This window comes from Cibotium barometz, chromosome 16 (assembly GCF_041138505.1).
Source record: "Cibotium barometz isolate CiBa-2024 chromosome 16, ASM4113850v1, whole genome shotgun sequence".
In the NCBI taxonomy this organism is placed as follows: Eukaryota; Viridiplantae; Streptophyta; class Polypodiopsida; order Cyatheales; family Cibotiaceae; genus Cibotium; species Cibotium barometz.
The window spans coordinates 37,163,513-37,189,303 of NC_141061.1; the positions used below are offsets into that span (position 1 = coordinate 37,163,513).

At 46.7% G+C, this 25,791-nt stretch overlaps 2 protein-coding genes across 9 annotated transcripts in view; one reads left to right on the forward strand and one right to left on the reverse strand.

Annotated features, from left to right (window-relative positions):
• Positions 1 to 25,791, forward strand: part of LOC147630606 (uncharacterized) — a 280,387-nt gene that overhangs the window by 137,604 nt on the left and 116,992 nt on the right. For all 8 annotated transcript variants that reach the window (XM_086810544.1, XM_086810547.1, XM_086810550.1 and 5 more), the window contains 3 exons: positions 18,196 to 18,254; positions 18,333 to 18,471; positions 18,556 to 18,633. In XM_086810544.1, the coding sequence (XP_086666670.1) occupies positions 18,196 to 18,254; positions 18,333 to 18,471; positions 18,556 to 18,633 (276 nt within the window). The remainder of the gene's footprint in view (positions 1 to 18,195; positions 18,255 to 18,332; positions 18,472 to 18,555; positions 18,634 to 25,791) is intronic.
• LOC147630608 (uncharacterized) lies at positions 23,510 to 24,892 on the reverse strand. The gene has a single exon (XM_086810542.1). It carries the CDS (start codon positions 24,813 to 24,815, stop codon positions 23,580 to 23,582), a length of 1,236 nt encoding a protein of 411 aa, XP_086666668.1. The 5' UTR covers positions 24,816 to 24,892; the 3' UTR covers positions 23,510 to 23,579.

Genomic DNA, 25,791 nt, shown 5'->3' on the forward strand with positions numbered 1-25,791 from the left:
GTCTCGCACCGTCATGTAGAGCGTCGCTCCACGATGACCACCCTCCCTTCTCTATAAAATGCTATCTTACCCTTTTCTCTTGCCGCTCTAATCTCTGGCATGACTTCCTTCATATGTGCAAGCTGTGAAAGAGTAAGATCATCACCAAGAAAAATGCCTGTATTCTTTAAAGTGGGTCGTCTCTTCAAGAACTCCTTCTTCGCCTCAATAGAAGGGAAGCGAAGTATGAGAGCTCTTTCCTTTGATGTTTCCCCGTTGCCTCCGCTTTTTTTGCCCACTCTCCAGGCTTTTGCGTGTGTCGGACTATCAATCCCCATCAACACCATAAGCTCTTTCACCTCCTCTTCAACTTTATCCCCGTCTTTAAGGCCGGTAATCCTCACATGCAAAGCACGTGTACGTCTTCGTTGTTCCTCTTCCAAAGTCATGTTAATGATTGTAGGTGTAGGGGTTGTTATCTCCTTACCTTTACCCTTCTTGGCGACCTCTATCCACTTCTCCGCTTCATCCATCTTCTTTTGCGTCTTGGTGATGACTTCCACCCATGAGGAAGTCTTTGCTTCTTGTTGCTTCTCTTCTTCCTTAATTGCCCGTACTTGTTCCTTGATAACCTTGAGCTCTTCTATCATGGATGGCTGAATTTCACCTTCTTCAAGTCCACCATTTGCCTTGGCCTCTGCAAGCTCCCTCTGAAGAGCTGAAGTTACGCCTTTGAGCGTGTTGACTTCCCCGTGAAGGTCTTTGACTTCCGCTATGAGGTCCTCCTTCTCCTCTTTCCACCGCTTACCCTCATTGAATACCATTTGGAGAAAGTTTGCTTTCTCCTTCCACCATCCCTCCATCTCTGCCTTCCATTCCTTCATTTCCTTTTCCACATTTGTTATCCTCTTGTTTGTGACCATAAAGGTCGCCTTCGTCGGGTTGCGCAAGGGGGAAGCCATGGAAGAAGCGAGAGAGAGAGAGTTATGCTGCTGCCTTGGGGGCCTGAGCAAGGGTGGGTGGGGCAACACAGCCTAACGGATAGATAGGCTGGCCATTGCCAGCAGACCTGTGCGGCGTACAGCGAACAGGGCAGCGGGCGGGAGGGGGTGACAGAAAGTTCGAACTGAGAGGGGGCGGCGAACAGGGGAGGCGAGGCGGCGAACAGGGGAGGCGGCGGAAGTTCGAACAGAGAGGGGGCGGCGAACAGCAGGCGGGAGGGAAGGCGGCGGAAGCGAAGCAGGCGGCGCTAACAGGGCGGCGGAAGCGAGCAGGGTAGAAGATGAAAAAGGAGAGAGACGATATGCCAGGGAGAGAAAAAGAAAGAAAGAAAAATATATTTAGTGTCTACTAAAGACCCAACGGGCCTATGAGACCAAAGTGATACAATAATGTCCATGGCTTATCTCATCATGGAATGGAAAATAAAGCAGAAAGAAAACATAAACATAGCTATCTCACGGGGGTGATACAAAATTGTCCATGGAAACTCATCATGGAATCCTAAGAGCATGGAAACATGAGAGCAGCATCAGCTCCGAGTAGATGGTATACCACTCTTCAAAGTATCAAGCATGGGGCTAATGAGTATGGCCGAGAGGTCTCCCTTAGCTATGTCATGTGGAAAGGTAGCTCGATGGCAGTGGAGTATGTCCTCGATTTGGAACTGATGAGGTGATCGTGGCATGACTCAATGAATACTTTGATTAGTTGATTGATCTTGAAATGAAGTACAAGGCCTTTACATATATAGCCTTTTCAATATACCAAGCCCTTTCACTCTTATTAAATGCAAGCTTATCCACCTATAAGAGGTGGTTCACATGCGAATACTCTAAAGCACACTTATAGCCAATAAAGGACAAGCTCCAATATATCCTAAAATCCCCCGTTCGGAGTGAAGGTGGTGAGACCCGAAAGCAAAAGAAGTTGCTACCACCTACCCCATCCACCCTATCTAACCATGTGCACCTCCCGTGCCATGGTAGTCAGGGTGAGACCGAGGTAACGAGGCTAGCACTTAGTAACCCCCTGGCTGCTAACTGGGATAGAGAAAAAAAGAAGCCTTTTATAATTGAAGACCCACACACATAGATACAATCAGATTTTAGGGGGACTACCCAAGGCAGAGAACCCTTGATTGATCTTGAAATGAAGTACAAGGCCTTTGCATATACAGCCTTTTCAGTATACCAAGTTGTTTGACACTTATTAAATGTGAGCTTATCCACCTATAAGAGGTGGTTCACATGAGAATACTCTAAAGCACACTTACAGCCATTAAAGGTGTTGTTCACACACATACAAGCTCCAATATATCCTAACATCGTGCCATGCTAATCCTCCAATCAACAAGTGACTGATGCACCAAGGCTAGCTCTTAGTCACCCCCCTAGCTCCTAACAGGCATACAACATAACATGGAGTCTTTTATAAATGAAGGCACACACAAACATAAGTACAATCAGATTTTAGAGAGACTATCCACGGTAGAGAATCCTTATTGACTTTGACACACATAGAAGTGGCTAGAATGCCTAACCATAGTCTTTCTCATTGAGGGACTTGGATCGTTGGCAACGGTTATTTCTTCATCTTAAACTCACACCTCCACATCATCTGCTATAAGATTAGAATGATACTTTTGTTGCTCTTTTTCCAACTTTTTCAAGCAGTTGCACTCCTTGTGCCCCATTCTTCTGCAGTATCTGCACTAAATCCTTCCAATTTTGTGCTCCCACAAAGGCTTTATCGTAGTCAGTACTGCTACTCACTTGCTGATCTTCTTTCTTTCTCCTATTCTTGTCAAGGAGAAAGGCCACTAGACCTTCAAACCTTGTACCTCCTATCAAGGTCTACTCAAACCGTATTCTTCTTCTTCTTTGTTTTAGTGAAACCACTGCTTCATTGTTAAAATGAATGTACAATTATAGTTGTCCCAAAGCAGGCCAGTCAGTAAGTCTGTCTTGTTCTTGAAGAGTAGGCACTGGCTGCTGTAAGTGTTGCATCATTTTCATAATGACCCTCCAAATTGACGTATGATGCAAATCCCAAGTAGGGTCGGACCGCTCGAGGAAAAGATAAAACCATACCATACTCATCAATAACATCCCGTATGTGGAAAATTCCAGGTTATAGGCCTTCCTTGGCCGAGATAATGCAAGAGGCACTTCAAACACCCTACTCCAATGAATGTTCTCCATAGCTAAAGAGTTTCCCTGGTTAGAGGGCTGGCCCGACCAATGTAAGTGGCAGAACAAAGCTTTCCAATCATGAATGAGAGCGGTAGCATAGGGACAACCCATGATTTTGCCATCAAAATGTCCAAAAACTATATCATCATAAAGGGTGACCCACAGTCCATATTGCCCAGCATGCATGGAAACACACATATTGCCCAACATGCAAGCCCATGGATTTTATTGTGCCAAAAAATCAAGTAGAAGCATTGCCTTCCTAGCAAGAACATGATAATGGATATTTTTTTTCCAGAAAGGAGACTTCTATAAGTATGAAAAATTTTACAAAATGGAGATTTCACACCAAGCAAGGTTGACATCTCAACCAATCAGGAACCTTCTGCTGCCAATAGGGTCCCGAATGAGAGGATGTGAAAGACATACCAATGTCCCACTCTCTCATAAACTGGCCGCGCTTCCTCTCCGCAGCCCTCGAAGATCCCTGGATTCTGGCCCAGGTAGCCATAACGGTGTGAATAATATCACTCCAAATCCTGCAAAGACACTGAGAAACAAGAACGGGAGTACCCTCAATGGCCTCGGTGCATCTAGCCTTCCAGATATTCTAGGCTGAGATACTAGCAATAATCTCCCAAGAACTGTCTAACTTCTGTGCCGCAGGGACTAAGTGTGAAAGTGGCAAATCCTGAAGACAGCACTCCCGTGCAACTCCTTTCCTAACCAAAATGGCCAATCTCCTGTCAGTCCCCTCAAATCTTAGCCGAGGCCCAAACTGTTTCCAGACCACCATGAAGGCAAACCCAGATGAAGCAGGAAATCTGTTGCTTTCGGGTCTCACCACCTTCACTCCAAATGGGGGATTTTAGGATATATTGGAGCTTGTATGTGTGAACAACCCCTTTATTGGCTATAAGTGTGCTTTAGAGTATTCGCATGTGAACCACCTCTTATAGGTGGATAAGCTTGCATTTAATAAGAGTGCAAGGGCTTGGTATATTGAAAAGGCTATATATGTAAAGGCCTTGTACCTAATTTCAAGATCAATCAACTAATCAAAGTATTCATAATGTCATGCCATGATCACCTCATCAGTTCCAAATCGAGGACATACTCCACTGCCATCGAGCTACCTTTCCACATGACATAGCTAAGGGAGACCTCTCGGCCATACTCATTAGCCCCATGCTTGATACTTTGAAGAGTGGTATACCATCTACTCGGAGCTGATGCTGCTCTCATGTTTCCATGCTCTTAGTATTCCATGATGAGTTTCCATGGACAATTTTGTATCACCCCCGTGAGATAGCTATGTTTATGTTTTCTTTCTGCTTTATTTTCCATTCCATGATGAGATAAGCCATGGACATTATTGTATCACTTTAGTCTCATAGGCCCGTTGGGTCTTTAGTAGACACTAAATATATTTTTCTTTCTTTCTTTTTCTCTCCCTGGCATATCGTCTCTCCTTTTTCATCTTCTAGGTGCTAGTAGTATCATCTTTATTTTTCTTTTTCTGGTTTTTTATCCAGACATTGTATCAGATCCACCATGATGTAACTTTTTGGTCTCATAGGTCATTATGGCCTTTTGAAGACGTTAATATAACATTTCATTTCATTTCTCTCTCTCTCTCTCTCTCTCTCTCTCTCTCTCTCTCTCCCCTCCTACAATGGTAAACTGACTCCGAAACTCTTTCACATCTAGGGCATGCTGGGCAAGCACCAGTAACAGACCTCCACTGATTGGTGGCCAGACCACCATGAAGGCTTACCCAGATGAAGGAGGAAATCTGTGGCTTCCTATAAGAGTGCCACAATCTAGGCCAAAATACCCTTTGAATGTCAATCGAATGAGGTCTAAGAGTAGGGACACTCTGAATGTGTCCCAATGAGGTCTAAGAGTAGGGACACTCTGAATGTGTCCCAAGATAAGATGTCTGGCATTCCGCACCGTATAACTGAGAAAAGGCATGCGTTGCAAAGGGTTACAAGAAACCTTCCACGCCCACTCAGCGGGGTCCCAATGCAAATCTCTGGAAGGACAGCCACCATACAACCAAAGGCTAACACTCTCTGTGATCATCCGTGGGGGGGGGGGGGGGGGGGGTGTCAACAAAGACGTGCTTCCCTAACCTGCCAACAACTCTGACTGGACGAATCTGGAGGCCCTCAAGAAGGTCCTGCACATCACATCTCACCAGCTTCCATCCATCCTGTACAGAAAAAAAGATAAGTACATCATTCTCCCAGGGCAAGGAGAGAGCAATAACCTGAAGAGGAACACCTGTCCTAGAAAAAACCCCAAACCAAGAATGATGAGGACCTTCAAAAAAAGATCTAGTAATCCAGTAATCCAGTAGTTGGGAATGGCTGCATCAATCTGTGCACCGGCTAGAGCCTCTCAAGTGCTACGTGAAATCCAACCTCTGCAGGCTCTGAAGCCTCTTCCAAGCCAGCACTGTAGGGCATTGGGTCTCCCAGCCAGCACAAAGAATATGCATAGCTGCCCCAAGAGGCCTACCATGCACATCTAATATAAAATCATTCCACAGAATGGGCTACCGGTTAGCTTCCTCCGCTGAACGCGGGGGGATGTGTACCAAAAAACTCCTCACGCAATCCCAGGCCCGTAGGAGGGACCTAACCAAGGGGGGCGAAGAGGAGCGGTGAACTGCATCCGAAGAAATAAAGCACAAGCTGAGAGTCCACTCACGTCCGCTAACAGGGACACACTTTGTGATCTGCTCTATGAGAAAGTCCTTCCACGGCTCAGTGCTTGGAAGAAAGCCCCTCACAACAAGCTTACAGAGCAAAGCCTTACATTGGACCTCAGGATCCATGATATTCAATCCCCCTTCCTGCGTAGGCCTGATAATAGTTACCCAAGAAACTCTGGCCTTGGTGTGTGCATTTCCATCAAGCCTTGACCAAAGAAAGTTCCGAATTAGGCGACGAAGCTGGCCAATGTAGCCCTTATGAAAAATCCAGCACGAAGCAAGAAACCAAGCCGTGGCTAGCAAAACTTGGTTAACCACCAAATCTCTAGTGCTGAAGTTTGCTTTTAATCCTTAAGAGCACTGGAGCAAATTGTTGTGCAGAGGAGATGTCACTGCCCAACATTTGTACCGCAATCTGCAAGAGGAGAATCACTGATCCAAAAACCAACTGATTTATGCCAATTGATAGTAGCTCCTACTGCCAAACAAAAGGCCTCCAAGGCTGTCCGGAAAGCACATAAACAAGCACGTGAAGCCTCAAAGAACATCCCCGTATCATCTGCTAGCTCAGAGTCCAAAAACTCTTCCTCCGTGCATAAAGGCAGCCTGAGACCCACAACACCAAGGGCAGCCCGAAGAAACCTGCTCATAGCCTCAACTACAATGAGGTACAGTAAAGGGGCGAGGGGACAGCCTTGCCTCACCGAACGGGAAATCTAAAAACGCTCGCCGCACCCCCCACAAGCTAAAACAATGCTATGAGCCTCCCTGTATAGGCAGGACACCCCTCTGATCCAGTTTTGGGAAAACCCCATGTGCGCCATAGTGCCCTCCAAAAAATCCCAATCCACTCTCTCATAAGCTTTTTCAAAATCAACCAAAAGAATGGCAAGAGGCTGCTGACTAGACTTTGCCCACTCGACAGCTTCCCAGAAAGAAAAGATGTTATCAAATATACTCCTTCCTTGGAGGAACCCATTCTGTGTATCATGGATAGTCCTTTGGAGAATCGACTGCAACCTTATACTCAAGCCTTTAGCTAAGATCTTATATGCAGATCCAAGGAGAGTGATGGGCCTCCATTGCTTGATGTCTTGTTCCCACTCTTGGGGATAAGGTGAATCAGCCCCTCCGTGAGGTATGGCGGCATCATACCCGACAACCACATTTCCTGAAGGGCAACAGTGATAGCATCTCCAATATGATCCCAAAAAAGAATACAGAAGGCGGGAGAAAGACCATCATCCCCTGGGCATGAACCACTGGAAAGAGCATGCAGTGCATGAAGGAATTCATCCTTCCAGAAAGGGGCATCCCCAGCGGATGAACCACTGGAAAGAGCATGCAGTGCGTGAAGGAATTCATCCTTCCAGAAAGGGGCATCCAGGGAAGAACACACAGCATCTGTAATGAGCCTGGGCATGCACTCCCAAACCTTCTTCCGTGCCACATCTCTCAGAGGAGAGGGCACCTGTGCAGTCAACAAAGACCGATAAAAATCTGAAGCAATAACCCTTACCTTATCAAGCTCAATCTGAACCTCACCCTGTGAATCCTGCAAGTACCTCACAAAATCCCTGCTATGGGAAGGCATGTGCGCTGAAAAAAACTCTTTGTTGCATCTACCACCCATCTGAGTCCAAAAAGCCTCGTTCGCCAGCCCTCCTGTCCATGGCCAACTGCAGCTCTGCTCTGTGGTCAAGACATCTGTAATCCAAGACACATGTGGATGCTTCTCATATCATAGTCACAAGGGAACGGGAACGTTTTGGGGAACGGATGACTGTTTGGAACGGGAACGAAAAGCTTGAATAAAAGGGAACGGAATCCGGAACGCCACATCATTGCATAAATGTGTTTATAAATGTACTTTATATATCTGTAAATGCTTTGGAAAGAGGCATAGTAAAGAAAGAACCTCAAACCATCTCAGTAGTGGCCATGATAATGCATAGATGTGTTCTACATGATACATAGTTCACTTATATTTCTTACATGGTCTGCGGTGCCATTTTGGAACGGGAACGGGAACGGCTATCTCTATGGAACGCGTTCCCCCGTTCCAAGAGCTTGGAACGACGTTCCCTTGTGACTATGTCTCATATTCCCTCAGAATAGCAACAATCCTACGCCTAATAGCTCTCTGCTTGTCGAGAGCCTCCTTCTTCTTGGACAAGGCAACGCTATGATAATGATGGTTGGTCCTCTCAAGAGCGAAGCGAGCCCCAGGCTCCCTAAGACACAAAACGATGGGGCAATGATCGGATTTGGTGGTGCCAGGCATAATAGCAATGGTGCCTCCTCTGTCCAGGGACCAATCATCCACATAAAATCTGTCCAGACGTGCAAAAATGCTCTCATCCCCGCTCCTGCGGTTATGCCAAGAAAAAGATAAGGAGTTTGGCCTTCTCTAGAAGTCATCTTCAATCCAGCAATCCCTGCGAAAAAAAGAAAGCATGAACCTCTCCCATGAGGTTCGCTCCAAAGCGTGTAAACCCCCTTCGCGTCCACCCTTCTTGTTAGAAGGTTGCTCAACCATATTGAAGTCTCCTCCCGCTATCCAATGATCAACCTGGGGAATGACATTTGTAATGGTGTCCCAAAAGGCCACCCTTTCACCTCTCACGTTAGGTGCATAGATATTCAAGATTCCCAATTTTTGGCCCTCATGCATGATCAAGATCCACTGCGCTCTAGCAGGGATGATAACACCGTGCCCAATAACATGAGGCATAATAGATGCTACCACTAAAATGCAAACACCCCCTGTAATCCCAACAGTCGAGGACCAGAAGGTGTGGCTAGAAAGCATCTTACCAGCTTTGCCACACTGAGATCTATCCAATTTGTGTTCCTGCAACAAAAGTATATCCATAGACCCTCTTGTAACAGCAGGGTGAAGCTGGTCCTTCAGAAGGCGCTTCCTACCACGGGTGGGAGGCCCTCCAAGACCCTGAACATTCCATGAGACGATTCTCATGGAAGAGAAGAGGGTTTGACCCCCGGTCTAAGAAGATGATGGGCAGCCTGAGGACGCCTCTCATAATACTGGCGGACGGGATAATGCACGGGTCAAAGTCCACTGACATGCCCTTGTTCGTGGCCCTGCACAGTACCTGCATATGTACGAGAAACCTGTGCGCCCTGCCGGGTGTTAGGCGTTTTTTTGAGAGGTTTTTATGGCTTGTGTACATACGTGTGCATGGCAGTTGTGAAGAGCTTGGTTTTTGAGGGCGTTGCTAGGTGTATAGGATGGCTGACTTTTGTTTTAGGCCTGAGTGTTTGGCTGTCAGGAGTAAGGTCCGTGGAGATGGTATCAGCCAGCTGTTCGGCTCTGAGTATGTGTACACGCCCAAGTATGAGTGGGCATTGGAAGGCTGTGTTTGAATGTGTATAGGGCATGGGCAATTTAAAGGTGAAAGAGGACCAGTATTGCCTTGGACATTGGTGTGAAATGAAGGCGTGAGGGTGGCCATCTTTAGGCCTTAGGGAAAATAAAGAATAATAATATGATAAATAACGTGGCCAGCTGTAGGTGAACGTGGAGGCTTGAGTGGCTGCCAACGAAGGAGTCCAGAAGCTTGGTGAGCGTGGAGGTGGCGGGTGATGCGCGAGCTGCAGGTACAAGTGGAGGCCGCCGTTTTGAAAAGTGGGGGCTCTAATTGAATTGCAGAGGAGTTGCAGGCGACTGGGGAGCGCCATGCTGCAACCAGAGAAGGGGGGGCCTCCCGTGTGAAGAAAGTGTGGACGCGCAGGTCGGACTGTCAAAGGCAACAAGTGGAGGGCCGCCTTGCGAAGTGCAGAGGAGGGCGACGTGCAGCTAGGCGCAGGAGGGAGTCGCCTTGTGATATTGGACGGGGCTCTCGGGCGTTACAGGTAGCCGCAGCCATACACAGTGAAGGAACTGGAGACCGCCTTGTGGTGGTGAACGCCACATGGAAGCGCAAGGGGCCCGCTAGGTTGGTGAAGCTGCTGTTCGACTCGTTGAGGGGCTGGCGACTTGCAGAAACGGATGAAGTGGGTGCAGAAGGCGTCAAAGGTGACGAGCAGCTGCAAGCGCAAGGAGAGAAGCGAGCGTTAGCGTTAGAGATGGTCGTGTGGTTGGCGACTGGGGAGGCGCCCTGGTCATAGAGAGGAGCCGCCTTGGGGTGGTTAGCAAAGAGACTCGCAGAGATGAAGTGACAAGCTGACAGGGCTAGGTGAAGCTGTGTGGGAGCTGGTGTTAAAGGGGACAGGCTAGAAGGCAGAGCTACTGGGAGGTGATGATGATGAGCTGGATGTGGAAGTGAAAGCAGGTGGGCAGGTGAGCGTGGAGGCGCAAGTGGCGGCTGGCAGAGGTTTCGAAAGCAGAGGGACTGGAGGGCCGATGCTGTGAGGCAGTGTGGCCGCCTTGTATGAAGGTGGAGAGCTTGGTCAGACTGCGGAGAGAGAGCTGAAGCCGGAAGTGGAAGGAGCCATGAAGCTGTTGGGTTTGGGAGGTTCGTGGACAGCAAGAGTAGGTAGCTCGAGTGTGAGTGATGTGGAGCGCAGCTGAGGAGCGCAGAGAAGTGGCAAAAGAAAGTGGTCAAGGCGAAGGGTGGCCGTGTGGGAGTACAAGAGCGGTGATACGCTGGGGACTTGTGAAGAGCAGCAAAGGCTGGAGCGTGGACGGACTGAGGTGGTGTGGCCTTGGTTCGGTTAGTCTGAGTGGACAGCGTGTGGCTGTGGACAGGTGATCTACGAGGGCTGGTGTGGGCCGCGTATGTGAAGTGGACAGAGAGCAGGGTGTCGAGTAAAGACAGAGAGAAGGACGGTGTTGCTGCTTGGTGGTGGGCCGGTAGCACTGCAGATAAGCTGCAGGTGACAGAGGATCAGAACAGAGAGAGAGAGAGGTGTTTGGATAGCTGCTGCTGGCGACACATGCAGAAGTGATGGGCTGCAGAGAGTTGAGGGTTAGCTGGTGGGGCGCCCTCTGAAGAGTGAGAGTGGTCGGGTTCTTTCTGGTGTGATTGGTACAACAGGCAGGCGAGTGGATCATGTGGTGATTGGGGATGTGGTGTATCCTCGACAGTGACAGGTTTGAGTCAGTGTTTGTGGTTGTGTGAGTGAGGCTTCTGTGTCAGGAGAAGCTTGTATACAGTGTTGACTGGAAATATATTGCTGGGTGTTGCTTTGTCTATGGTACCCCTGTTTTGAGCTCTCTTTCTAGCGTGGGTTGGGTGGTGAATGGTGAGAGTGTTCCAGCCGGTGGCTGGTGGTGTCCCCGTTCGTGTTAGTGTTTCCAAGTTTGGGAGGTGGAAGGGCTATAGAGGCAGGGTCTTTCTTCTTTTTTTTCACCTCACACCGGGCATCAAGGGTAATGGCATCATGCTGAAAATCTTGCAATATATGATCCCTAGTGCACTGAACATCCTCAACAAAATCATCCTGATCTTATATATCATCTCCCTGCAAAGATGCATGAGCTGATACATCCCTCTGCCCAGAAACATCATCTATCTGAGGTACAAGATTCGAGGAGGTCTTCCCATCAATCACACTAGGGGGGCGGGCGTGAGAGAGAGCTCACCACACCTGGCGGAATTTAGGACAAGAAGGATCCAAGGGAGGTGGCGCCTGAGCAGCACGCTTGCGAGGCCTCCTGCGACCCCGAGCCCGAGTGCAATCTCGAGCAAAGTGACCCTGTTGGTGACGAACCCCGCACTGATCCGGTTTACCTGCAATCTCCATGCGTTGCTTCAAAGGACCACTAGGGCCCGGAAGCAAAACATAGTCCTCAAAGAGCTCACTGGCAAGAACCATGACCTTGGGGACAACATCCACCAAGGCAGTGACCACCTGGGCTTGCCTACCTCTTCCCCTTGGTTCGGATTGCTCCTCATCCGGGTTCAAGTTGGCCTTTTTCTTCGATTAGCATCATGGCTAATCATTCTCCCTCAGCCGGGCAAACCATTGTTTTTTCCTCCGAAGCCGAGCTCGCGGTCCTCTTCACTGAAATCGAGAAAGACTCCAAAATGACCCTCATTGCCAGAATCTTTGGATCTCACCCTTCCCATCTCCAGGCTCGGGATTGGGTCTTGGCGGCTCTGCCTTCCGACCTCGCTCCACACTTTCGAGATGTCAGGTTGCTTGGAAGAGGTTTCTTCCAAGTGGATTTTGATTCTGAGGACACGGCCTTAGAGGTTTTGAAGGGCAGCCCTTTGCCATTGGACCTGAGGAACATAAGGCCATCTCATCCTAGGGATTTTCATTTACCCAAATTTTTTATTATGCTCTTGCAAACAAATCACATGTGGCTACATAGTAATTATAGAGGCCTACCAAAAAAGGCTCCATTTATTTGCATCACAGAGGCCTTGCACATTATATGTAAAGCATTTGACTGGTATATACACATGTACAACGACTGTAAACAAAAAGGTTACCCTTCAACTTGCATGACTGCCTGGTTGACTGTATCACTATGCAATGCATAAAGTGAAATATCATCTTGAACATTGTTTGCATGTAAAAGATTGCTAGAGTCATCAGGATTTGACAGTGTGTGTGGAAACAAGGGGTTACCCATCACAACTACAGCCCACATTCTGCCCACACCTATAACATCACCCGAGATATCAGGCACCCCAGAATTATGCCCCACCGTGCAGGTTCCTTCAGTCCAATTATGAGACACTACATGTCTTTGTTTAAGAGGGATAGTTTTCTTGGGTGTTCACCATGCATTGGGATCCTGTTTTTCCTTTTCTTTCCCTATCGTAATAGGAGGGCTTGCCATGCCAATTTTTACTTTTCCCTTATCCAATGTGACATTCGGGGCCTGCACTACATTTTTCCACTTCTGTTGCCGCATGGTTACAATAGGAACAACCTTTGAAGGTGGCATTACCGCTACCGGCGGCTGCAAAAGAACCAATGGACAATCCGAAGCCATATGCGCAAACTTTTTGCAAGAAAAACTGGAGCTAGCAAAATTGCACATTTGAGCTTGAAGAAAGCTTCCTGCGTCCAAGCAGCTCAACATCCAAGGCCACTCGCGAAGGAGTTAGTTTGTCTGTATACCAGAGGATGCAAAATCTATTGACACTTCCAGAAGACCTGAGGGCAAACCACTTTGCCCAATGATTCTACCACAAAAGGCAAAGCAAGCCACATATAAACATGAAGCTCAGCAACTTAAACCAAACAGGGCATCTGTGTTTAATGAAGCTTTGATAATCCTTTGAAGGCAACCATGGGTATACATGCACCATCAGCTACTCAAAAAAAAGAGGCGACTTTTCCAAAACAGTTTGTTTATGCTGCGCATCAGTAAGTAGAACCTCATAAAAGCCTTGAGCAGCAACGTAGGAACCCTCAACAGAGCATCCTCCACGCATGGCTTAAAGCCACTACCCAACATCAGCAATTGCAAGCTTCTTGGTTCATCCCAAGCTTTCTTGATCTCAGCAAAACCTTCTTCAAGGGTGTCACAAAATTGTTGAAGATCCGGATCGCAGCAACGAGAGGAGGGAAATTCAAAGCATTGAGAGTGTCCTCCTATGTTTCCTCTCTTGGACTCAACAGAGGGATCTCTGCGTTTGTGTACTTTAGTAGGAGAAGCCATTTGAGAGAAGCAGCAAATATTAACAAGAAGAAAAAGGCTTGAGCAAAGACGAGGAAAAAGAAAAGGATACAAGTAACCACAATGCAGTAAGAGCAGATGATAGCGAGCAAGAACAGGAGATGATGAGCAGATGCAGGGGGAGCAAGTGTAGTCGGGTATTAACAAGAAGAAAAAGGCTTGAGCAAAGACGAGGAAAAAGAAAAGGATACAAGTAACCACAATGCAGTAAGAGCAGATGATAGCGAGCAAGAACAGGAGATGATGAGCAGATGCAGGGGGAGCAAGTGTAGTCGACAACCAGCAGAAAGTACAGGAGATGATGAGCAGATGCAGGGGGAGCAAGTGCAGTCGACAACCAGCAGAAAGTAACCCATAGGAGCAGCCAATAGCTAGCTGCGAGGGAGAATATCAGACAACGAGCATGAAATAACCAGCGAGATGAACAACCACCAGGAAGAAGAGATGGAGGAGGTAGATGGCAAATAAGAGCAACAAAAACACGCAAGCAAAACGTTCAAATCTCACAGTGGTCGCAGGCGAGTAGGTAACTCAAAGATTGTAGGCGCAGGTGCAAGCGAGCAGGTTTCTAAGAGGTTGCAGGCGCGCAGGCGAGCAGGTATCTCAGAGGTTGCAAACGCAGGCGAGCAGCACAGACACTTTTTTTTTTGGTGAAACCATTGTTTATATTAAATAGTAAATTTTACAGTCATAGTCACCCGAAGCAGGTGAAACTATGAGAACGAACTAAAAATTCTTCAAACTACTGGAGAGAAAGCTCGCCAAGATCATAGCAATCTCGAAGAGACCGGAGTAGGGCAGCACGAAAATAGGGGAAGGGATGAACAACATCACTTGAAAAGTGCAAATGATTTCTGGTGGAATAGATGGTCCAAAGATCCCAGAAGCGCACCCATGCGAAGCAACCATCATACCCCGGTAAGGCCGGGGACAAAATCTGCCAAAAATCCAAAAAAGTCACCCAAAGCGCTGTCGAGGGAATCTATACTGCAGCGGTGCTGTCAACTGTTGAAGAAAATCGTGGAAACACAAGCAACTCCACAATAAGTGAGGTACGGTCTCCGGCATAAGGCGGCAACACTGACTTGCCACCATATGATGATGATGTGCCTCTTGATATAATTCAGTTTGAGGATGATGAGATGGGTTCTCCACAGGTTGCTTCTTCTTCCTCACCCAGTTCAGCATTGGTGCCACATGTTGAGGGTGTTTCTCCCTCAAGTGTTCCAGATGGGCAGCCAGCTAGTGGGGACGGACGGCCATGTGTTCAGCCACATGTTTGGAAACATTACCACCGTCGTGCAAAGGATGCCACACCCAGTGGTACAGCCAGAAATTTCAGTTCCAAAATGGGCACGGTTGACACTAAGAGACACCAAGGATCAGCCAGTTTTAGGGAGAACCAGGACAGCCACAAAGAATGCCTCATCTCAGGTGAATTATGCATTGATGGCCTCAGTGATGGATGCTGAATTAGAGCCTCAGAAGTTTGAGGATGCAAAGGGACATCCCACATGGAAGAAGGCCATGGAATCATAGATTAGTTCCATTGAGAAGAATGCCACAGGGGATTTGGTTGATAGACCAATTGGGAAGAATGTTGTTGGCACAAAATGGATCTATAAGGTTAAGTATCATGCAGATGGTACTGTTGAGAAGCACAAGGCAAGGTTAGTTGCCAAGGGGTATGCTGAAGAAGAGGTAATAGACTATGAGGAGACTTTTGCTCTGGTAGCCAAGATGACTACCATTCGTTCCGTCATCTCTCTGGCTGCACGTTATGGTTGGTCCGTCTTTCAGATGGATGTCAAGACTGCCTTCTTGAATGGAGATTTGAAGGAGGAGGTTTATGTGTAGCAGCCCCAAGGATTTGAAGGAGGAGGATTATGTGTAGCAGCCCCAAGGATTTGAGGTTAAGGGATGAGAGCACAAGGTATGCAAGCTACGCAAGGCGTTATATGGGCTCAAACAAGCACCTCGTGCATGGTATCACAAGATACATCAGTATTTGCTGTCCCAAGGCTTTGTGAACACACATATAGAGTCTAACCTCTATGTTCTACAAGAAAATTTAGATTTGCTGATTTTCGTGCTTTATGTGGATGATATATTACTCACTGGAAGTAATACACAGCAAATTGCAGCCATCAAGGCCGCCTTATGTCAGACCTTTGATATGACAGATTTGGGTTTATTGCATTATTGTCTTGGCATTGAGTTTTGGCAGACCCAGGAGGGGATATGCATGTCACAGACAAAGTATGCTAAAGGTCTCTTCTAGAAGTTTAAGATGGAAGAATGCAAACCTGTGGACACTCCATTGGAAAAAGGCCTCAAGCTTACAAAGCATGACACAACTGAGAAGTTTGATGGCACACTTTACAGGCAGTTAGTGGGGATCCTCGTCCATTTGTGCTCTACCAGGCCAGATATTGCCTATGCTATAGGGTTGCTTAGTTAGTTCATGCTTTGTCCCACAGTCACACATTGGAATGCAGGGCACTCTTTCGTTTGGATTGCATTATACTTCAGCTTGTGATGTTTCTTTGAGTGGTTTCACGGACTCAGATTGGTCAGGGGACATGGATGATAGAAGATCAACAAGTGGATATTGCTCCTCATTGGGTTCAGCATGCATATCTTGGCTTAGTAAGAAGCAAGACCGTGTTTCTCTTTCCTCAAGTGAAGCAGAGTACAAAGCTGCAAATGCAGGCACTACAGAGGTTATGTGGTTAGGAAGCTTATGTATGATTTACATCATGCACAGGATGGTGAGGCCAGCTCTATCTTTTGTGACAGTATGAGTTGCATTGCCATTGGGAAGAATCCTGTTTTTCATGTCCGCATGAAACACATTGAGAATCACTATGATTATGTTCTGGATTGTATACAGGATGGCTTCATTGACCTCATCTATTGTTCCACTGAGGACAATGTGGCGGACATCTTCACTAAAAGCCTGTCAGCTGCACTTTTCATACGCCATCGACATGGCTTGGGAATTCGCGATATTACAACAATGTCAAGGGGGGTTGTAAAATGACATTGTTGTTCATGTGTTACCGCATAGGTTGCTATATCCTGATGGATGAATTTGTGCAACCATGGTACTTTAGGTGCCCTAGGTACTACTGAGATGTTTCCAGAGTACTTCAACCATATCTTTGAGGGGGGATTTCTAGACACATACAAAGATATGGTGTTGTAGGGTAGACTAGGACTTAGTCTATTTTTCATGTTCTACTTGGGTCCTATATATACCAAGTACTTTGTATCTCATTCTATCGAACATCTATTGGAGCTTTCCTGTGTGGAGCACATTCGTTCACTTGTGTTCACTACTTGTCTCCATCTTGTTCCTTCAGGGGCTATGTGAACTCGGTGGAGGTAGCACAAACGCCCTGCTAGAGCAGCATGCCGCTGCCATGCGAGACAACTTGAAGGGAACGATTACGAGCATTTATCGCATGAGCATCTGTTTGAAGCGAAGGCCCCACCTGCTTTCCAGAGGGTCCTAGTGTTAGGTGTTCCTCTTGGAGAGACCGGTCCCACAGTGTGGTTTGGTGCCAATCTTCACGATTTGTAGAAACCCCCAACACCCCCCCCCCCCCCCCCCGAACACACACACACACACACACACACAAGGAGGATATGATTCCTCAGCAGCAGGTGTCCTCGCATGGACAGGCGCAGATACCATCATCCCCCTCTTTGCAGGATTCTCTCCCTCCTCTACGCCCTCCTCCTCCTCCCCTGCCTTCTTCCTCAGTCCCGCCCACCCCTCCCACTTCAGTGCTTCCCTCCTCTGATTGCCCCTCCTCCTCTGCCCTGAGCGTCTCCTCCAACCTCCCCTCTGGAACCTCCTCCTCCTCCCCCCCATCTCCCGCCCCAGCCGCCTACTCCCTCTCCCTCTCCTGAGCACTCCTGCTGACTGCCAGGGGTCCCTGACCCTGGGAGGAACAACCAGGCGGGCTCCGTCCACAGATTGATTCATCACTTCTCGGAGCCGGTGGCAATGACGGCCGCTAGGTGAGAGCCCTCCCCCCCCCCCCCCCCCCCCCCCCCCCCAGTGTAGAGGACATGAGCAGTTGCACTTTTGAGAGAGTGAGAGTGATAGGGTTTCATGACCACAGGTGGCATGTTGACCCTCCCCTGGCCAAAGTGGCGAGAGAGATGGTGGAGATTATGGTTATGGGAGGGCAAACCACTGATGAGACTGCAGTGGGATCCGGGCAAGTGGATTATTCTTCCTTGATAGAAGACCTGTGATTTCGGCCATCTCCGTTGCCTCTATGGCGACGGCATCATCATGGAAAGCTTTGAGCTGTCCAACTCCCGCTCTTTGATACGTGTGATTTCCTTGTCATGATGTTCCTTCACACCTATGAGCTCCCTGTTCTTTTTCTTTTCCAGTAACTTGAGAATCTCCATCACCACAGTTAAACCATCTCTGGCCTGGGCAGCCATGGCTTATCTGTTTCAATGTACTTGTCCATTATGTCAATCAGCTCTCTCAATTTTATTCAAGACGGTCTGTTGTGAGTTAAAGAAGTTTCAGTCTACGTGTGTTTTTATTCAGCTCTTCTGTTTGAAGACTTGTAAAGGGTTTTGAGTTTACTGTGTGTTCGGTTCAAGTTAAGCTGGCAGTTTGAGTTGTAGACCGAAGTTCAACTGATTGTTTAGATATGCTTTAACAGATCATGGTGGAGGGACAAGCAAATGTGTATTTGGATTTGTTAATACCTACACTATGCAGGTCTTATTTCCTTCAAGTGTAACTCTTGTTTCTTTGAGATGCCACAACTGTCACTATAACTGAGTTAAACACTTCCAGTGCAGTTGGAGATGAGAATGTATGTGTTGCCAAGTCAATTGTTGGATCGTCACACGTGTTAGGTTGGCATGCTTCTCCTCGTGGTTGGCTTCCATTGGTCTTCAATCACATATCAAATTCTGGGGCAACTTCAATGCAGGTTTGTCATATAAGAGATCCCTTATGTATTTACCTGGTATGATTCTCTTCAAATGTAAATTTCATTCCTTCGATGGTTGTGTAGGTTGCCAACGGACTGGTGGTCATTTCAGGGTTGCTTTATGGAACACAGGAGGTTGTGGAGGAGGATTTGATTGTCCAGGTTTTTTCTTCGTGTGTTTTTATTTGGCAGAAAGGAGATTTCTATTAAGTATGAATAGACCTTCCAAGATCATGGCTAGAAGCTGGAAACAAAACTCCTCATCCCAGAATGGTTTTGAACCTCACTCAATGCAATATTCTGCACATGATATTTTGAAGTGTTGAGGATATAATTGAATGGAAACAGAAGATATGGAAATGGCATTTTTGAGACTTGAAACGGGGACTAATCTGTAAGAGAGGTTCTGGACTGGCCTTTGCCGATGCCATTGTTTGATGTTCACTCTGGGGCGAGGGCTCTGGTAATCTGTAAGAGAGGTGCTGGACCGGTCTTGATAGGTGGTCACCCATCACTAAGTGGTTCTGTCATACGCTTCTCTCCCATCTGATCTGATGGAGCATGATACTAAACTGTTGACGCACACTTGGGCTGAGATGTAAGAGGTCATAGAGAGGCTGATATGGAAGTGTGGTGGGAGAGACTGATCTGTGGGGAATGGCATAGTGGCCAGGAGCTGCAGTAGGAAACTGTTGTTGTTGCTGATGCAGTGGCCAGGAGGAGAAGTAGGAGGGTTTGGAGTAGGAAACTGTTGTTGCTGATGCAGTTGGCAGAACCCCTTAATATAATAACAGTTCTTATCTTCATGCCCGCTCTTCTCTTAGAAAGTGCAGTACTTCCTCTTGGAACAGTCTTGGGTGGTGTATACTGAAGATTGACAGAGCCCTTCTTGGCTTCTTGTTGGGACTTGAGGTCTTCAATTTCTTTCTTGAGTTGAACCATAGCACCTTCCTCACTCTGAGACTTCTGGCTCAGTTTCCGTGCCTCCAGCTCCCGCTTTAGCTGAGCTACTAGATCATCCAGTGTTGTTGTGGCAAGAGGTGTAGAGCTTACCTCTTCAAACATGAGGCATGCATTCTCTCTCTCTCTCTCTCTCTCTCACACACACACACACTTTTTTTTTTTTTTGTAAAGCTTCATGTCATTAATTACAGGTGGGAAACCTCAAAACGAGGAAAACCCACCAAAAAGATCACACTTTTTATTTACAAGTGGGAAACCTCTAAGCGAGGAAAACCCAGAAAAAGAAGAGTAACTATAGGCTTCACTACCTAGAAGCAATCAAAGTAAATCCTATAAGCATCAAGAGTGATGTCCCCAGCATCATAAGCAAAATGAAGCGCGTGACCAAGCGAGAACTTGAAGTAATGGAAGGGAACAATGTCATTGGCTTGGAACATGAGGTTGTTCCGAACATGCCATATGGTCCAAAAGACCCAGAATCGGACCCAGCTGAAAAATACAGCAAACTGAGACTGTGATGCTTGTAACACCCCAAAAAGCCAAAAGCATCTGTGAAAAATACCCGAAGGGAAACGAAGGCGAAGAGCAGTCGAGACCCGGCGAATGAACGATCTGGAGCATACGCAACCCCATAGTAAATGTGGGACAGTCTCCTCAGTAGCTTTACATCGGACACAACGTGAAGGCGCAATATGACGTGCATGTAACAAGCTACCAACAGGAAGAGCACCAACCAAACAGCGCCACAAGAACAGGCGTTCTTTAAGAGGCAGATGACTTTTCCAAATGCGAAACAATGTACGTTTCCACCACATTGAAGATTTGGAGAGAGACCATAGCTGATTACCATGTCTGACTATCCATGCATCCGATTGCAAGAGGGCATAAACTGTCCCAGCTGAAATACATTTCATAGCAGTGGTTCCAAGATTCCAATCAGATAGACGAGAATCCACATTCAAGCGAGGTAAAGGAGAAATATCAGCAATCATCCGCTGAATTTCTGCCCAAAGATGAGAATAATGGGATCCCAATTGAAAACGATCCGCCGCAACAGAGAAGGAAAGAACCTGACCAGTGTCATCCACCACCTGATGTATCTGACAAATTCCTTTTTGAGATAGAAAATATGCCTGACGAGGTGAACGGTCAACCAAAGTGGAAGAAAATACACGACTCCAATGCAAACTCTCTAGCCGCAGGGAATTGCCCATCAAAGATCGGGAACCATGCCATATCATATGTGAAGTAACTTCCTTCCAATCAATAATGAGAGAAGAAGTGAAAGGACATCCCGGAATGTGTCCTTCAAGTTTTCCACATATAAGATCCGAGTATGTGGGTTGCCAATGACCATAGAATGGCGTGACAATATGCCGACACAAATGGGACACCATGAGAGTCCAGGGTTGTTGCTGATCCAACAAAACCGGCAAAAGCATAGCTTTCCTAGCCAAAACATGACGTCTCAAATCCAAAATATTCAGGCCTCCAAGGCGCTTAGGAGAGCATAACTTGTCCATGGATAACAATCTGAGGCCCTTTCCACGAGATGAAGTGCGCCAGAAATGCGCCAATATACTTGACATAAGGGACTTCAAGCGGGATCGAGACCAATATAGCAAAGGTAGATAAAACTCCACATAAGCTACAAGAATGCATTGCACAATTCTAAGACGCACATGAAGCGGCCAAGTGGACAACTTCCAATAATGTAACTTGGAGTGCAAGTGCTCGGCTACCCAATCCAATTTCCGTGTAGCCGATACAGTCCAACCCAGCGGATAACCCAAATGACGAACTATAATGTTCGGAGGAACAAGTTCGCCTGGCCAAAGCAGCTTATGCCAATCATACTCAGTCAGAGCCAATAGTTTGGATTTACGAAAATTCACTTTGAGGCCTGCTGCCAATCCAAACAAATGAAGAGTGTGCATAATTTGTTCCACATCATCTTGGTGATTGCGAGGCATAAAGAGAGAATCATCTGCATAAGCTTGCGCAATAAAATGTTTCCCAGAGGGTAATTTCAAGCCCTGCAATCTTCCAGACGAAGTCAAAGATTCCAAATACATAAGCAGGGGATGAGTAGCAATCGCATAAAGCAAAGCACTGAGAGGACAACCTTGCCTTACTGAACGTCCCAAATGCCAAGGATCTGTGAGAAAACCATCCAACAAACCGGCAGAGGTACTGTCAGCATACAAGAAATAAACCACAGAGGATAGCTTAGGCCCAAATCCCAGCCGAAGCATGGTATCTGCAATGTAATCCCAAAGAACAGTGTCAAATGCCTTTTCAATGTCAACCTGCATGACCAATACATCTTGTCGAGTGTATTTCGCATACTCCATGCCAATGATGACATTTGCTAGATTATCAGTAATTTGCCTTCGTGGAATGAAGCCATACTGAGATGGATGCAAACCATCATGCAAAAACCCTTTAAGTCTATTGACAAGCATTTTAGCCAGCAATTTATAAACCACAGGCATGAGCGTAATCGGCCTCCATTGCGAGAACTCTTCACAAAGTGCTTGCTTTGGAATCAACTTGAGCAAGCCTTCTTTCCAAGATGAAGGCAAAACCTGTTGCTCCCATGCCCTGTTTATCATTAACAATAGTGGCTGATCCAGGTAGTGCCAAAACGACAAGAAAAATTCTACAGTAAGGCCATCCCAACCGGGAGATTTCCAACGGCCCAAATCACACAAACTGGCATACAATTCTGTCTCCGTGAAGGCGGCTTCCAAAAGTTGAGCCTGGTGCGCCGATAAAATCGGTGCAACTTGAGATAAAAACAAGCGACGAGCCTCTCGACCTTCCTGCGTGAGAGAAGAGGCCTCAAAAATCTTGCCATAATGAGATTCCCTTGCCCGTGCAAGCCCCACACGAGAGGTAGTCCAATCACCAGTCGGGAGTTTAATCCTCTTAATAGTTTGAGACTGCCTAGAAAGATGTAAATGACGAAAGAATTGTTTAGAAGTGCATCCTTTATCCGCTATAGCCTTTTGGCGAGCTCTAGTCTGCCACTTTGCCAATTTTCTCTCATCATTACGATGCAACAAAGCACGAGCAGAAAGCAACTCTGTCATCTGGATTTCAGTAAGAGATGAAGTGTTAGCCAGATGCATCAAACTTTGACAAGTGCCTTTGGCCTGTTAAACTTGCTCTCTGAAATGCGATAAATAGTGTCTGCCATAATCCTGGATCACACATTGAACCTGCATAACAAAACGAAACCATGCTGTGTCCATATCAACATGCATTTGAGAGATCAATGGCGAAATAATATCCACAATCAGATTGCGAAAAACCTCATGCTTAAGATAAGCATTATTGACATGCAGAAGTCTCTTTCTAGTTAATGAATCATTGGCAGAACATGAACCGAATTGTATTTTCAAGCATATCGGAGCATGATCCGAGAGACACAAGGAGTAATCAATCCACATATCACATACAAAATCATCATACTGCTGCATCTGAAAGAGATACCATCGGTCCAGACGAGCACGATACAATGATCGAGCGTTATGCTGAAATGTGAATCCTGGATCATTGGCTTGCAACAGAGGCCACAAATCCAAGGCATTACATGTGTGCTGAAAGAGATCCCAAGCTTGTCGTTCCACATGAAGCATGTGAGAATGTCCAGTAGTATTATCCACATGATTTGGAGCATTATTAAAATCGCCACAAAGAAATGCATTAGAACGCCAACAATAAGAGGAGATGGCATGCCACAAACGAGCCGTGTCAGTAGAGGCTGTGTATGCATACACACCACCAAACTCAAAAACTTCCCCATTGATAATACATTGAATGACCATCCATCTGCCAGCTGGATCATTGAATACCAACATGGGAAATAATTCATGGCGAACAAGCATCAGCACTCCAGAGTATCCAGCGGATCCTGCATAAGCTATCCAATATCCCGCAAAACAGGAAGTTTGTCCGGCAAAATTATGCTGATTATGCTCTTGAAGAACAACAATATCTGCTTTGCAAGTATGTACATAGTGCCAGATTAGCCTCCGTTTATCCTGATTGCATAATCCGCGCACATTATATGAAATGCAATGTATAGAACTATGCATCTTAAATGGTATATACAGTGGGCGAGAAAACCAACAGAAAGCTTAAGAACTCGTGCCCATGGGCACATCCGCATCTGTCGCGGAAACATCAGCTGCCAAATCAAAACTCGAATGTGGAGGAAACAAGTGATGGCCTTCCGACGTTGAAGCGGTGCCCCCTGTAACTACTTCCTTATAGGATCGAACAACTTTATCCCAGGCCTGAGCCAAGGAAGAGTTATCATTACAAGGCAGTTTTTGCTGAGCGACATTCTTCAAGGGGGGCACATAATTGCGAGAAGATGGTAGAGTACGTGCTTTGACAGTTTTCTTGGGTACTATCCACGCCTGAGTAGCAGGAAGCTTCTCTTTGCCCTTGTCTTTGATGTTCGGGGAAGCAGGAACACTTGGCATTTGAGACTGCTTCCCTTTACCTTTATTTAGTCCAGTTGTTGATGTGGATGCAGAAGCACCTTTAGATTGTGCCTCAGGGGAAGATTTCGCTGGAGGAGGAGTCTGAGGGGTAGGGACAGCCGAAGGAGGGGGTTGTAGATTTGGTTCAGAACATTCAGATTGCATATGACCAAATTTGCCACAACGAAAACAGGAATTGGCAAATTTTTCCCATTTAAGCTTGAATGGTCGCTTTCCGACCACTGTGTCCCCAGAATCAACGGTAATGCCCATAGGAGCAGGAAGATCAGTGTCCCATAGAATACAAAAACGATTTGTATTGGCATCCAACTTCGGGGGGCAAATCACTTTGCCCAATTGAGCAGCCAACAAAGGAAGAAAATGACGCCAAGTACGAGGAAAATCCACCACTTCAACCCAAACCGGGCACTTATGTCGAATAAGGCTCTGATAATCTTTAGTAAGAGCCCAGGGAAGAACATGAGTCATTTGCGTATTGAAGAAGAGGGGAGACATTTCCAACAAAGCATCTCTAGCTTCCATGTCTGCTAACAAGACCTCATAGAATCCTCTTGCTCCAAAATAAACACCCCGGACTGCTTGACGCTTAAGCAAGAAATCAACCCATTGTCCCACATCCTGTGCACTAGGCATCTTGCCCGGGAAAAAGAGAATCACTGCATTCAATGCATACTGCGCAACCGGATCCATGAGCTCCTGCACCGGAATACGCACTTCTGTGACTGGAGCAGGTCCTTCCCAAGCACATCTTGCTTCTTCGAAATCCTCATGCAGGCATTCCTTAATCAAAGACATGGCATCCAAATTGGAGGTGTTCATTGCTTTCCGACGCTTATAAATGGCCAGCTCAGGTGATTCCATCATGCACACCTTAAATTTTCTATAATCCCCAGAACTGCTGAAAGCCCTACTGCTGCTGCAGACAAGAATTTGCTGCGGTACCACTGGCCGAATCTGCTGCAAGCCCCAAATGAAGTAGAAACCCTAATGCTGCTGCTGCAGAGGAGGAAGTACTGCTGCTGTAGAACGCTGCTGTAGAACAAGAGTCGGGCTGGCTGACACACACACACACACAAAAACACGCACACACACACAGTACGCACGCACGCGCGTACAGACACAAACAGAGATGTACAACGCAGCACACACAGGGGCGAGTGAACACACTCAGCGGCACAGAGAAGACTCACGTTGTCGCTGGACAGATTCTTTCATGTGGTCGCCGGCTTTATCAGACAGGTAAGTGGCGAGCAGAGTCGAGCAGAGACACAGGCGATTACAGTCGCAGGTTCGCAGGCGAACAGAGTCGCAGGCTCACAAGCGAGTAGATTCCACTACAGGCACACACACCACACACACACAATCACACACACACACACACACACACACACACACATATCTACCATATTGCCAAAAAAATTCAAAAAAAATCATGAGGCACAAACAACAAAAATACCACACACTTTTTTTTGTAAAGCTTCATGTCATTAATTACAGGTGGGAAACCTCAAAACGAGGAAAACCCACCAAAAAGATCACACTTTTTATTTACAAGTGGGAAACCTCTAAGCGAGGAAAACCCAGAAAAAGAAGAGTAACTATAGGCTTCACTACCTAGAAGCAATCAAAGTAAATCCTATAAGCATCAAGAGTGATGTCCCCAGCATCATAAGCAAAATGAAGCGCGTGACCAAGCGAGAACTTGAAGTAATGGAAGGGAACAATGTCATTGGCTTGGAACATGAGGTTGTTCCGAACATGCCATATGGTCCAAAAGACCCAGAATCGGACCCAGCTGAAAAATACAGCAAACTGAGACTGTGATGCTTGTAACACCCCA

Bases quoted from the DNA above. Each gene is read 5' to 3' on its own strand.
- LOC147630608 (XM_086810542.1), bottom strand. From the start codon at position 24,815: ATGATGGAATCACCTGAGCTGGCCATTTATAAGCGTCGGAAAGCAATG.